Source organism: Lutra lutra, chromosome 2, assembly GCF_902655055.1.
Source record: "Lutra lutra chromosome 2, mLutLut1.2, whole genome shotgun sequence".
In the NCBI taxonomy this organism is placed as follows: domain Eukaryota; kingdom Metazoa; phylum Chordata; class Mammalia; order Carnivora; family Mustelidae; genus Lutra; species Lutra lutra.
This window is the reverse complement of record NC_062279.1, coordinates 109,646,312-109,661,869: the sequence shown is the minus strand read 5'-3', so window position 1 is coordinate 109,661,869 and position 15,558 is coordinate 109,646,312. Positions and strand designations below refer to the sequence as shown.

The following is a 15,558-nucleotide window of genomic DNA, read 5'->3' as shown; positions in this document are numbered from 1 at the left end:
TGCCAATAGAAAGAAGATGGAGGTCTGGGAGTTGAGGAATAGACGGAGAAATGACCACACATACTGTCACTCTCAGTGACTAACTGGGAGTTTGGTGTGTCCTGTCTCTGCAACTGGAGACTTTGTGGCCTTAGGGCTCCTGTTCCCCAAAGGAAGCATACTTTTGCCAGGAGGCACAGCAAGAAACCCAATGAATTATAAGCTAAGCCTTCTGCCTCATACACGTTGATTGGGCTTCTTGTGTCTGGGGACCAGCAGGAAAGAAGAGGAGTCGCCATGTTGACAAGTATAACTCACCCTGTTCATTTGGAGGGAGTAGGGGCTGCTGTTATATAATGAGGGAAGGGAGTAGTATGGATGGAACCATATGAGTTCCTTGGGTGCCTCTTGTGACAGTTAAAGGATAAAAACAGCAACTATGGTCTGAGAAGTAAATGTAACCAGGGGCTCCAGGAAGTTTGGGAGTCATGACATTAGGTGAACAGCTGAAGTTGGCAGAGGCGGAAGTTCAGGGTGAGAGGAATCTGTAATGGAGAGGAAAGAGAGAGAGGCTGAGTATCAACTGCAGCCTCCAGACCCACTACAAAGGCGGGAGCTGTAGTTTTTCTTACCATTTCCCTCTTCTAAATGTTCCCTCAAGGCCTCCTGCAATTTTGAAGGAGCCACTCTTGGAGCGTATGTGAAAAGTAGATATAAATAGATGTACAAATGGTGGACTCTGAAAGACAAAAAGATGAGTTTCCCAGATCCCACTTCCTGGAAGGTTTCGCTGCCCTAGCTGTGAAAAGTATGATCAGCAGACACTTCTTCTGATGGCAACTAAGTATCAGACCCTTCAGGCCCTCACAAGGTTTTCTGTGCTCAGAGGATATCATTTGATCACAGCATAACTGATGTACGGTAAAGGAACTGTTTTGTGGAGGATTAAAAATGTATTCATCACAGCCTTCAATGTAATGTACTTTTACTTCTTATCTCCTGTTCTTCAACCTTAAGGGGAAAACCATAATTTTAAACAAAAACAAATTTTCTCTCATTGTAGTTTCTGTCTTCCCTAGAGAACAGAATTGGCGTTATCTAGTAACAAAGTGGGGAAATCATTTCCTTTGGAGGAAACATACTCCCTATTGGTCACCTCCCTCAGCTATTCACTGAGAAGATCTTTTGTGGTTTCAGTTACGGTAAAACTCTGGATTTTAGCCAAATCCTCTGAGTTCAAAAGTACAAAGCACTTTAGGACGCTTGCTCTTTCTGAATGTTTTTTCAAAGGTTAAAAATTAAATTTTGAAAGACTACCCAGGGTAAAGAAGAGAGACAGACACTGAGTCTCCAACATGAAGCTTGCTCATGTTATTTTGTTACATTTGTGCTTCTGCCTAAGTTTTTGCAAGGTAAGTAACTCAATATTTATGTAGACTATTTTAATTTGTTTTTTAAATATTATCAAAATGTAAATAAGGTGTTAAAGACATGGGGGAAGTGATGAAAAAATAAAATAAGAGGAAGTCAGAGAGGGAGACAAACCGTAAGAGACTCTTAACTATAGGAAACAAACTGAAGGTTGATGGAGGGGAGGTGGGTGGAGAGATGGGGTAACTGGGTGATGGGCATTAGGGAAGGCACTTGATAAAATGAGCACTGGCTGTTATACTTAATTGATGAATCACTGAACTCTACCTCTGAAACAATACACTATGTGTTAATTGAACTTAAATAAAATAACACTTTAAATAAATAAATAAGATAAAAAGTAAAAAAAAAAGAAACCTTAAGTATATTATTTTGACTTAGAGATTACATAGTTCAGATACCAACATCCACAGTATATAGTCAGTAACAAAGACTTTATGTTAATATCTTGATGAAAGAGCTTTAAAAAATTGCTTTTTTCATGTGCTCTTATCTGTACATAGAAATTGAACTGAATGAGAATTTTACTAATATAGGTCTGTAATTTATAGTAATTATATTAAATCAAAAAAATATCTACCAGACTCCTACATGCAAGGTGTAGTGCTGGGCAAAGAGCATGTCTGATCTCCAAATAGCTCTTTGTACGGTTGTAGAAAAATGACATAAACATGACAATGAGGAAATAATAAGATTTAAATAACTTTTGAGAAGGAACTTTTGAAAGATATTTAATTGCCAAAAATGTTACAAATATCATGTGTCAAAGGACCATAATGAGAGGAAAAATCCCTTCCTGCTGAGAGGTCATGAAGAGTTTATGGACCAAGTGGGATTTGAATCAGAATCATAATTCTGGATTACTGTAAAGGAACAGAGTGATTTGCATGCTTTTCAGCCTGGAAAAGCAGGAAGTGCTATGGTAGAAGATTGGTAAAGCCCTAGTCTCCTCCAGGTGAATAAATCCATTTGATTAGAATGGAAACTTTGTGGGGAACTTGGGTAGTCAAAACTGGTATGACAGATTATAGCCAGGTTGGAAGGTCATCTATTAAGGTTAGATAGACTTAAGATATCTTAGACAACTGTTGATGATTGCCTACTTTTGTGGTCAAATCATTTTGAAACAGGATTACAAAAACTGTCTTAACGCCAGCTTAGAGAAGCAAATATTTAAAGAAAACTAAGAAATGAGAATTACTGATTTTAAGTTTCCTGTAATTCTAAAATATATATGCAGTGCTTGTAACAGAGAACAAATGGAAATAAGTTAAGTGTTCATTGAAAAGAAATTGATTAAATTATTGTACATCTATAAAGGAACTATCATGTAGCTATTAAAATGATGCATTTTATATTTGTTGAGAAAAAAGCCTTACTAAAATCTTACTTTTGTTAAAGAAGAAAATATACATACATTTATGTATCCATGTATATGTGTACATATGTGCACGCGCACGCACGCACATACACACACACACACACACATAAATACACACATATAGCTGCCCATGTAAACAGCAATTTAAAAGTTCCTAGAAGGTATATATCAAATAGATACCAGTTGGTATCTCAGGTAATGCGATTACTGGTGATTTTTATTTTTTGTTTTATATACATTTGTGAATTTTCAGAACTAAGAAATTCTGTTTTATTCATTATTCATTTTTTTAAAATACCAAATAAATGTGTATTACTTTGGAATAGGAAAAATTTATTTTTGAGGAAAAGACATTTCAGCCACATTTTTGATTCCCAGAACAAAATCAAAAGAAAAGAGTATTTATTATTCACTTATAGAAAGGGAAGATCCTCTTTTACTGAATAATCATTCAATAATAAAGTTGTCTTCTTTTCTTTAAAAAACAGAATTTTGTAGGAATATTAGTTTATAAAATATTAGTTAATAAAAGAAAAATATTAGTTATAATATTAGTTTATAAAAGAAAATGGAATACTGAGAGATAACCATTTTTATTAGCATATAATGTATTATTTGTTTCAGTGGTACAGGTCTGTGAATCATCAGTCTTACACAATTCACAGCACTCACCATAGCACACACCCTCCCCAGCACCCAGCCATCCCCTCCAGCAAACCTCAGTTTTTTGAAATAACCATTTTTAAATGGAAATTGCCATAGAGACAACATAAATGTGTTCAAAGAAGTTTTAAAATGTGTCTACATTTTCTAAATGAAATAAAATACATACATCTGGGAGAAATTTTTGTTATTTTGAAAGCTAGGACCAGATTTCCCTCTAAGGAATAAAAAGTCCCATCCCTTTTATATCAAAACTTTTTGATGGATTTATTTGAAAGTGGATTATATCAATGGCAGGAGTGAACTAGCAATGGGATAGACTTAGGTTGTTCTGAATAGTGAAGTGAGAATTCTGGTTTTATTGCCCAAACATAGAGATAAGGGGACTCCGGTTTCTCTGGGAGATAAAACCAGAACACGGAGGGATTGGCTGCTGTATTAATAACCAAGGTATATTAAAGAGTAGAAATAGAAATAACCACTCAATATGGTTATTTACTACTGTGAAGTGTTGTGTTATAACATAAAATCTGACCAAACCTTAAATTTTTATTTATCCTTAAAGTTTATTACAAACCTGTTTATATCAGTAATATTTTGGAAAGAAAAAGCTAGGGTGATGTTCAGCAGAGTGAAGAGATGATGGAAAGACAATATGCAAAGGAAGCAACATGTAATTCAGAGAGTGAGGTCAGCAAAAATGGCAGAGTAGGCAAATCCAAACACTGTCTTTACATACACACACACAATCATGCAGACTGTCAGAAGAAACTTTGTCAGAACTCCAGTTATTAAACAAAGCCCTACAGCATCCAAATGAACACTGAATGAAGGAAAAGGCAACTTAAAAATGGGAGGAAAACTTTGCGGCATTTCAACTTGCCCTAGCCCTACACTGTCCCCAGTTCAGTAGCAGTCTTGAAGATAGCAGTCCACATGTGGAACTCTCATCCCTAGCTCTAGAAGGAGCAGAACAGACATTATTTTAGAAGAATGGTGTTTTGTCTATTTTAATCTGCCTGGAGGATACTGGAAAGACTGATCGAACATATTTGTCTTTGTTTTGCCTAACTCAGAATGCACTCAGAATGGAAAGCCAGTGGGCATTCCTCAAAAACATTGTGAGGCATCAAACAACCTGCAGCTACCCGGGACAAAAGATTACAGTTGAGACAAACAGTAGAGTGCCAAAGCCTGGGAGGAAAAGTTAGGGAAAGAGTTTCTGTGGGAAAATAACCACTCAAAATTCCCTGTGAATACTTAGGAATTTTTTAAAAAGCAGCACATATGTCCATGGCAGGATGCATGTTCAGAAAAGGTCTATGAAGACCCTAAACCAACACCTATAGGTGATCTCTAGGCTCAGTGCAGGCATGATGAAGTGAAGGCTAAGAGAGAATTGTAAACGGCCTGGCTAAATGTTGGGGGGTGGTAATCAAGCACAGGACCAATTTGCAAAGTCTAGATGAGGTTTTTTTGTTACTGATTTGAGGAGTTTCTTATTCTTTATATTTCATTTCTTTCTCTTCTCTTCCTTTCTCTTTCCCTTTCCTTTTCCTTTTCCCTTCCTCTTCCCCTTCTCCTTCCTCTCTCTCTCTTTCTCTGTCTCTCTCATTCAAAGAAATATTTGTCTAATCACTAGCTGAGTGCAAGGTAAAGGAACAGAAACTTCAGAAACCACACATGACAGAAAACAAACTTTGCTTTACAAAAACAGTTTAGATAACTCACTAAACAAATAGCTACAGTCTATAGCAAGAAAGAAAAGCAAACCTTGAGGAGAAAGAAAAATCTGATTTCAAGAGATACTGCATTGTAATATTCAAAATGTCTAGTTTTAACAAAATGATGAAGCATGTAAGGAAACAAGAAAATATGGCCCTTTCACAGGAGAAATTAACAGAAATGAGTAAGAACAGACTTTGGACTTACTAGACAAAGACTTTAGACTGACTATCTTAAATACTTTCAAAGAACTAAAGGAAACCAGGAGGATGGTGTATGAGCAAATACAAAATATCAATGAAGGGATACATAGATATCATAAAAATCAGAAATTCTGGAGCAGAAAAGTATAATGACAGAAATGAAAAACTTACTAGAGTTTTAATAGCAAATTTGAGCAGGCAGAAAAGTAAGTGAACTTGAAGATCAGTCAATTAAAGTATCAAGTTTGAAGAGCAGAAAGAAAAAATAAGAGAAACAGGGCTTACGACCTGTGGGACATCATTAAGAACACCAAAATTATACATAATAGGAACCTCAGAAGAGGAGAGAACATGTTAGAATATTTGACAAAATAACAGCCAAAAACTTCCCAAATTGGAAAAAAGATATAAATCTACAGATTTAGGAAGCTTACCGGCCCCCAAAAGATAATGCAAAGAAGTCCACACCAAGGCACATTATAATGAAATTGTTAAAAGCCAAGGAACAAAACAATATCTTGAAAACAGCAAGAGAAAAGAAACTCATCATGGACAAGGAATTTTCAGTAAGATTACGAGTATATTTCTCATTAGAAACCGTGGAGGCATGGAGAAAGGAGTGGGATGATAGTCTTAAAGTGCTGAAAGAAAAAAGTGTCAATCAACAATTCTATATAGAACAAAACAATCCTTTAAAAATGAAAGAGAAATTAAGATATTTTCAGATAAACAAAAGTTGATGGAGTTAGTTACTAATAGACAGGAAACTCACTCAAAGAAAGTCCTGTAAGCTGAGCAAAAATATGCTAGACAGTAGCTGGAAGCCATAAGAAGAGATAAAGAACTTCAGTAAAGATAACTAAATTGGTAAATACAAAAGTCAGTGAAATTTTATTTTTGGTTTGTAGCCCCTCTTTTTATTTCACGTGACTTAAAAGAAGAATGTAGAAAAAATAATTATAAATCTATGTTAACATGCATAAAATGCATAAAGATGTAATGTGTGACCATAACAACATAAAAGGGGGGAGGGGTTTACAAGCAACAACATGTAAGAGCAGGGTTTTTATATGCCCTTGAAGTTAGGTTGGTATCAATTCTAACTAGATTGAAGTTAGGTTGGTATCAATTCTTAACTAGATGTTAAGTATAATCTCCATGTCAGCCACACAAAAAGAATCTTAAAAATATATAGAAATAAGAAAATCAAAAGCGTTCACTACAAAGAAATCAACATACACAAAAGAAGTCAATAACAGAGGACATAAAGAACAATAGTTATAATACATACAGAGAACAAATTGCAAAACAACAAAAGTTAGGCATTCCTTATAAACAACTTAAATGTAAGTGGGTTAAATTCTCCAATGAAAGGCATAGATTGGCAGAATTTATTTTTTAAAAAACTAACCATGGTCCAACTATATGCTATATGCTATATACAAGAGACTCTATATACATGATCCAGCTATATGCTTTATAAAGAGACTTTAGATCCAAAGACACAAATAGATTGAAAGTAAAAGGATGGAAAACAATATTCCATACAAAGAGTAACTAAAACAGAGCTGGAAGTAACAGCACTAATATCAGATGAAACAAAGAACATTAGATATTGATAAAAGAGTTCATCTAAAATATATAATTATAAACATATACACACCAAACGGTCAAACCCAAAATACATGAGACCATGACATAATGGAAGGGAAGAAGAGAATTCTATAATAATAATTGGAAACTTCTATATCCCACTTTCTGTAATAGAATTTCCATAATAGAAAATCTAGACAGAATATTAATAAGAAAATAAAGGATTTTTAATAGCACCATAAATCAACCAGACCTAACAACTAGACAGATAGAGCACTACACCCAACAGAAACAGAATACACATTTTTTTTCAAGTGCACATAGAACATTCTCCACCATAGGCTATATGTTAGGCCACAGAACATGTCTCAATACGTTTTAAAATGTTAAAATAATAAGAAATAGTTCCTCTAAAGATGATGGAATAAAACTAGAAATCAGTAACAGAAAGGAAACTGGAATATTCACACATATGTGGAAATTAAACAATATACTTTAAAACAACTGGTGGTCAAAGAAATCACAGAGTAAATTAGAAAACACTTAGAAATGAATGAAAGCAAAAATACAACATACTAAAACGAGATATGGCAAAGCAGTTCTCACATGGAAATTTATAGCAGTAAATGTCTACACTAAAAAAAGAACAAAAATCCTTAATCAAAAACCTAACCTTACACCTTACAAGAACCAGAAAAAGAAGAGCAAGCTAAATCCAAAGCTAGAAAAAAGAAGGAAATAATAAAGATTAGAATGGGGAATATAGGGCGCCTGGGTGGCTCAGTGGGTTAAGCCGCTGCCTTCGGCTTGGGTCATGATCTCAGGGTCCTGGGATCGAGTCCCGCATCGGGCTCTCTGCTCGGCAGGGAGCCCTGCTTCTCTCTCTCTCTCTGCCTGCCTCTCTGCCTACTTGTGATCTCTGTCTGTAAAATAAATAAATAAAATTAAAAAAAAAAAAGAATGGGGAATATACTGAATTTTGTCAAATGCTTTGTATTTCTGTGGTGTTGGTAATTATTTCTGTTTCATTTCTGACTTTATTTATTTGGGTCCTCCATTTTTTCTTGATGAGTCTGGCTGAAGGTTTATCAATTTTGTTTATCTTTTCAAAGAACCAATTCTTGGTCTTATTGAACTTTTCATTTTTCAGTCTCTATTTCATTTATTTCTGCTCTGATCTTTATTAGTTCCTTCCTTCCACCAACTTTGGGCTTTGTTTGTTCTTCTAGTTCCTTCAGGTATAAGACTAGATTGTTTATTTGAGATTTTTCTTGTTTCTTAAGGTAGGTTGGCATTGCTATAAATTTTCCTCTTAGAACTGTTTTTGCTGTATTGCAATGATTTTGGACCATTAAGTCTTCATGTTCACTTGTCTCTATTTTTCCTCTTTGATTTCTTCACTAATCCATTGGTTACTCAGTAGCATGTTGTTTAGCCTCCCAAAAAAGTAGAAGAGGAAGATGGTGAAGGAGGAGAAGGAGGAAAAGAAAAGAATGTAGATGGAAAAAATAAATGGTAAGATAATAGAATCAATTAAACTAAAAGCTGGTTCTTTGAAAAGATCAACTAAATTGACAAACCTTAGCTAGATTGATAAAAAAAAGAAACAAATAAAATCAGAGAGTGAAAACATTACTGCTGACCTTACAGAAGTCAAAAGAATGATAAGAGTTCTGTGAACAATTATATGCCAACAAATTAGATAACCTAGATGAGTGGACAAATTCCTACAAACACATTACCAAAACTGAATCAAGAAGAAATAGTAAATATGAATAGACACATAACCAGAGTTGGATCAATAATTAAATTTTTTTTTCATCAAAGAAATGTCCAGTATCAGATGGCTTCATTGGTAAATTCTACTAAATATTGAAAGAATTAACATTAATTCTTCTCAAACTCTTAACTCAGAAAAGGAGTGAATACTTAATTCATTTTATGAGTCCAATATTACTCTGATAGCAAAGTCAAAGATACCACAAGAAAAGGTACAAAGCAGAAATAAAAGCTATTGTCTTCACTGACCTCCCCCCATATCAGATATTTCCAGAGATTTCCAGCATTCATCATTCCTCTGTGTAAGTCCAGAATTCCATCCAGCATAACTTTCCTTCTGCTTAAAGGACCTTTTTTTTTTTTTTTTAACTTTTCTTGTAAGGCAGATATACTGGTGATTAATTTTTCACCTTTTTTGTCTAAAGAGGTTGTTATTTGCCTTAAACTTTTTTTTTTAAGATTTTATTTATTTATTTGTCATAGAGAGAGAAGTGAGAGTGAGCACAGGCAGACAGAGTGGCAGGCAGAGGCAGAGGGAGAAGCAGGCTCCCTGCCAAGCAAGGAGCCCGATGTGGGACCCGATCCCAGGACGCTGGGATCATGACCCGAGCCGAAGGCAGCCGCTCAACCAACTGAGCCACCCAGGCGTCCCTGCCTTAAACTTTTAATGATGGGGCACCTGGGTGGCTCAGTGATTAAGTGTCTGCCTTTAGCTGAGGTCGTTATCCCAGGGTCCTGGGATCGAGCCAGACATTGTTCTCGCTGCTTGGTGGGAAGCCTGTTTCTCCCTCTCCCCCTCCCTCTGCTTCTGTTTCCTCTCTCACTGTCTCTCTTTCTCTCTGTCAAATAAGTAAATAAAATCTTTAACGAGAAAAAAACTTTTAATGATATCTTTGTTAGGTATAGAAGTATAAGTCAACAGGATTCCCCCCACCCCAATATTTTTTAACTGTTACTCCACTATCTTCTTACTTGCATTAGTGATGAGACCTCTGCTGTCACACTAAACCTTTGTTCCTTTGCCCATAATGTGTCTTGTCTCTTTGGTTCTTTGAAGATTTTCTCTTTGTCGCTGGTATTATTTGAACAGTTTGAGTATGATATGCCTTCATGGAGTTTCCTTCATGTTTCTTCTGCTTGGGGTTCATTAAACTTGTTGGAACTGTGAATTTATATTTTTCATCAAATTTAGAAAAGTGTCAGCCACTGTTATTTCAAATATACTTTTTGTTCCCATCTCACTCACTCCTTCTTTGGAACTCCAGTTACACACATGCCATGCCACTTGAATTTGTTGCACAGCTCATTCATACCTTGTTTGATGAATCTTTGGGTTTTCTAATCTTTTCTTCTGCCAAGTCCTACCTGTAGTTAGTTCCATCCAGTATAATACTTTTTTTAAAAGATTTTATTTTTTTATTTGACAAAGAGAGAGAGAGAGATCACAAGTAGGCAGAGAGGCAGGCAGAGAGAGAGAGAGGAGGAAGCAGGCTCCCCACTGAGCAGAGAGCCCGGTGTGGGGCTTGATCCCAGGACCCTGCGATCAGGACCTGAGCGGAAGGCAGAGGCTTTAACCCACTGAGCCACCCAGGTGCCCCTATAATACTTTTTTAATCTCAAATATTGTAGTTTTCAACTCTAGAAGTTCAATTTGGATCCCTAATGTTTTTCATGTTTTTGATTAACCGTTTTAACATGTAGAATACAGTTATGATAAATATTTGAATATCCTTGCCTGCTTATTCTAACATCTGTGCTAGTGTTCTGGGTGAATTTCAGCTGATTGATTTTTCTCATTATGAATCATATTTTGCTGCATCTTTGCATGCCCAGTATTCTTAATTGGATATTAGATACTATGAATCTTACTCTGCTGGATGCTGAGTATTTTTGTATCCTTATAAATGTTCTTGAACTTTGTTCTGAGATGTAATTAAGTTACTTGAAAACAGTTTGATCCTTTCAGGTCTTGGCTTTAAGCATTTTTTTTTTTTTTTTAGATTTTATTTATTTATTTGACAGACCGAGATCACAAGTAGTCAGAGAAGCAGGCAGAGAGAGAGCTCGGGGGGAGCAGGCTCCCCGCTGAGCAGAAAACCCGATGCGGGGCTCGATCCCAGGACCCTGGGATCATGACCCAAACTGAAAGCAGAGGCTTTAACCCACTGAGCCACCCAGGCACCCCGGCTTTAAGCATTCTTACATAGGACCAGAAATCCCCAGGAATCACAAGTGGTGAGAACGAGCACTGTTCATGGGCCCTGTCACCTAGAATTCATTTCGGTGGTTCCTTCCCCAGTCTGTGGTAGTTTCGTCACATGCACGTGCTGATAAATAATCACTGAACACTCAGAGGGCATCTGCTAAGAAGCTCCAAAGGTCTCTTTCTATTCTACTCACTTCTTTCCAGTACTTGATTCTGTGAACGGTAGCTGCTTTGGTCTCCTCAGACTCTCAAATCTGTCTCCTCAGCTCAGGGAGTCCCTTAGGCTCAGCTAAAGTTCCGTCTCTCTGCACCACAGTCTTGGAACTTTCTCAAGGTAATCAAATGGAACAATTATACAGCTTCTTAATTTGCCTGTCAACTCTCAGGGATCACTATCCTTCTTTGCCTGATGTCCAGTATCTTAAAAGTCATTGTTTTCCATATTTTGTCCATTTCTTGGTTGTTTTAAACTGAAATATACACCTGGTCCCTATTATTCAATCTTGATGGGAAGCAAGAGAATTCTTATTTAACATAATTTTAATATATTTTAATTTAGATAGCCACATTTGGCTAGTGGCTCTTATATTAGATAGTACAGTTAACAATTGCTGGTTTTACCAAGATTGATTTTTTAAAATACAAATGTAAACTACAAATGGGCATATTTTTAAAAATGTATCCTTTAATAGTCATTGTATTGAGTTAATTCAATGATCTCTCAGTTCAGCCCTGTTAGAGGCAGTCTCATATACATTATACGTTGGAATTGTTCAAGCTCATTTCGGGTAGAGCTCCTGTCTCCAAACTCCATGTTATCACATTTTTCTGAATATAAATAGATTCAAAATAAACAGTGTTGTCACAGTGAATTGTAAGGATGAAGGGATGAAGAAACAAGCTGAGCTTGCAGTCTTTTCATTCTAATGACCATTTGGAATTTTTGTTTTTAAAATATAAAATAATAAAACAGTGCAGACCAGCAGGTGTGCCAAGTGCAAACAATAGTATATGCAGGACATATTTTACCAAATTTGAATAGTATTTTTTAAATGAAATTTATTCTTTCTTATAAATGTATTTCCTTGTTCTTAAACTGCAATATTATTGGGGCATCTGGGTGGCTCAGTCAGTTAAGCATCTGCCTTCATCTCTGGTCATGATCTCAGTGTCCTTGGATTGAGGCCTACATCCGGCTCCCTGTTCAGTGGAAGCCTGCTTCTCCCTCCCTCTGCTGCTGCTCCTCTGCTTGTGCTCTCTCATTCTCATTCTCTCTCTAATTAATTAATTAATTAATTAGTTAAATCTTTTTAAAAGCCTGCAATATTATTATTCATTACTATAACAGACCTATATATAGGTATAATTTTTTCCCTTTTTCACCAAATGCATTTATTATGTAGTTAAAAATATTTATCTATTTTTTCCTTATTTGTACTGTACTATATTTTTTATTCTTTTATTTTTATAAACATGGTATTATATATATGAATTTCAGTGTTTGCTCTATACATGTTTCTGCATAATATATCATTCATTTCTTTCATGGTTTTTACTGAAAATAATTTTATTGATTAGGAAGTAATGTTTTATAAAAGTATCTGTTCTGGGGGCACCTGGGTGGCTCAGTTGGTTGAGCGTCAGACTCTGTTTCCACCCACGTCCTGATCTCAGGATCATGATCCCAGGGTAGTGAGATTGAGCCTGGTGTTGGGCTCTGAGCTCTTGCTCATGCAGAGCTTGAGATTCTGTTTGAGTTTCTCTCTCTCCCTCTCTCTTCCCCCCTCCCTTGCTTGCTCTCTTGCTGTCTCTCTCTAAAATAAAATATATTTTTTTAAAGTGTATGTTCTGTGTGTCAAATACACTAGGCTTGCCATTTTTCAATAGACGAACACCTTTTTTGCAACTCCTATTCCAAAGGGCTGGTTTCTTTAACATTCAGAGTTCCTACAAAACAAAACAAAACAAAATAGCCAAACAAATAAACAAGACAGCAATCCAGTATACATCAGCAAAAGATATGGTTAGTGCAAGGAGAAAAATAAAAATCTCTCTTAAAGTTTGAACGAATTGAAAGATGTTCAGCCTCACTCATTGGGGAAAATTGCAAATAAAACTGTACTCCGATAACATTTTTATATGCTAGATTGGCTAAGATAAAAAAAGTTAGTGAGGCATGTGTTCTGTGGTCAAGATTATGGAAAATAGGCACTGTCATAGATTGATGATGGGAATGCAAATGAAAACCTTTATAGAGAGAAATTAGGCAATATCTATCAAAGTTAAAAGTGCTAATTTTTTTTATTCAGCAGTTTCACTCCCAGGTAAGTACTGACATGTATTTAGTATATGTGGGAAATGATGTGTATTTTATAAAAAGATTCACTGTAACATTGGTTATAATGACAAAACATTGGAAAGGGCCACTGGTTGCAAATTGCACTAGCGTTGGGCGACAGAGTTAGGAAAGAAAACATGAGCTCATGTGCAGTGATGATCTCTGGAAAGATTCACAAAGAACTATTAAATGGTTGACTCTGAGGTGGGCCTATGTAGGTTGAATGGATAAGGAAAGAAAGGAAATATACTTTTTATAGGCACCCTTTTGAACCTATTTGTAATATTCCTTTGTGTTTCCTGTTTTTAAAAAATTAATTAAAAATAACAAAATTTCAGCCATCTTACCTTCATAATAAAAAACAAAACAAACAAACAAACAAACAAAAAACCCAATAAACTAGGCCAATGATTTTTTTTTCATCTCTGAGGCAAAAATAATGGAATTGATCCCAAAGCAATATTTTCAATTTTTAAAGAGCAAGGTATCAGGGTCCACCCTACCTATGCACACCATACAACCATTTTCCTACCATTTCCAATAACAACATGCTGGTCCTAGGACAAACAGGGTAGTTATTTAAAAAAGAAAACAAATAGCAAAAATATCAAAATTCAAATTCTTTATGCAAATTAAAACAATTCATCATTATGTATTAGTAGAGAAATATTACTTTTTTATCTGAATAGGACAGCAGCCACTTACGTATCTGATTGTCAAGGTATCAGAGCATGACTTTATATCAGAAACAGGTATAATACAGGATGGACAGATCAAAGGAGAGAAAAAAGTGTAGAAAAAATTGCTAGCAAAGACCAGGATGAGAAGAAACTAAAGCTACAGAGGGGCTAAGACTCTTCCAATGGAAAGACTTCCCATATAGTTATTAACTTTCAGAATAGAAGCTCTTTATTCACTTCTGGAAAAAAACCAAAATTTCATATTATTTACTCTTTTTGAATCTTTTCCATTTTTTTCTCAGTGTTTTCCAGGGATATGATGATTGTGCCAGTTAGTTAATGCCATGATAATAAAATCACCATAAAATCTCAGTGGCATAAAATTTTATTTAGTGTACTAGTCTGCAGGTTGGCTGGTGATCAGGTGATCTAAACTGGACTCTGTTAGAGTGTTTCTTTGCTAGCCTGGCCTTGTTCTTCTCATAGCTATGGCAGAGAAGCAAAAGGACAAACCATTTGGACAAATACTTTCCAATCTCTTGTGTCCCATCTGCTAACTTCCTGTTAATTAAAGCAAGTCACATGGCCAGACCCAGAGTTTAGAGTTAAGAAAATACACCCTGCCCCCAGTGAGAAGCACAGCAAAGGACTGGAAGGTAGGGAGGGTAGAACTGGAGCCACTTGGAATCCACCACAGTTGCCATCATATTTGCATTTCTATAGGGACTTAAATGTTTAAGTCAAGTAAACTTAAATGTTTATTTGGTTTTCCCATGTATTTTTCATTTGATCTCTCAAACAGTTCTGTGAGAATATTATTTTTATTTTCCACATTTTATGGAAGAACAGAATCAGAAAGTAAAGTCATTTACTGAAGATCACATAGCTACGTAGCAGTGGAAGGGGAGCAGTGGAGGCCTTTTCTGTCTTTGGTCATTGTTGATGGTTCTTTTTCCTTTGTTTATAGGATATAGATGAAAAACAAAAACAATGGACAAAGACAACACAGGTAAAGCTATACAGCTGTATATTGGGGCCAATAGGAGTTTGTTTCTTGTTTTCTAATTGCCAACCATCTATTTAATATTGTATCATTGTAGCCGTGCCTAGAATAAAAAGACAAAATTCACATCAAAATAATTGCTACATCATTGCAAATAACCAAGGAAAGGGTCAAAAACAAACCAAACAAAAACAAACCCATATACACAGAAAAGTAAGGTAACTAAAGGAGTTGAGTTATGTTTTGTAGATGAATAGACTATAGCCATGATTGCTAAAAATTTTTGAACATGTGCTTCTAGTGTATGTGAATATATTTAGTAATAAATAATAATTACACTGCTATAAATAATGCACCCTAAAAAACAAATACAATTTTAAGCACATAAATAATATTTTAATAATGTTTATCAATCTCAATGAAATAATGTCATTAAACACACTTTATTATTTTTAAAATTTTTCATTTGCCTTGATGGCATATTAGCTGCAAAAGATACTTCAGAAAGAGCAACACACAAGAAACACATAGGGAGAGGTTCATCATTAATGATACCAGATATAAATCTATATTTCAA

The 15,558-nt window shown here is 35.4% G+C and overlaps 1 protein-coding gene across 2 annotated transcripts in view; it reads left to right on the top strand.

Moving 5' to 3' along the window:
* Positions 1-1,238: 1,238 nt before the first annotated feature.
* The window catches only part of CFI (complement factor I), a 49,619-nt gene continuing 35,299 nt past the window's right edge, over positions 1,239-15,558 (top strand). The window contains exons 1-2 of one of the 2 annotated variants that reach the window (XM_047718200.1): positions 1,239-1,391; positions 14,946-14,987. In XM_047718200.1, the coding sequence (XP_047574156.1) occupies positions 1,335-1,391; positions 14,946-14,987 (99 nt within the window). In that variant the 5' untranslated portion in view covers positions 1,239-1,334. The remainder of the gene's footprint in view (positions 1,392-14,945; positions 14,988-15,558) is intronic. The other variant, XM_047718201.1, reaches the window with a different exon arrangement.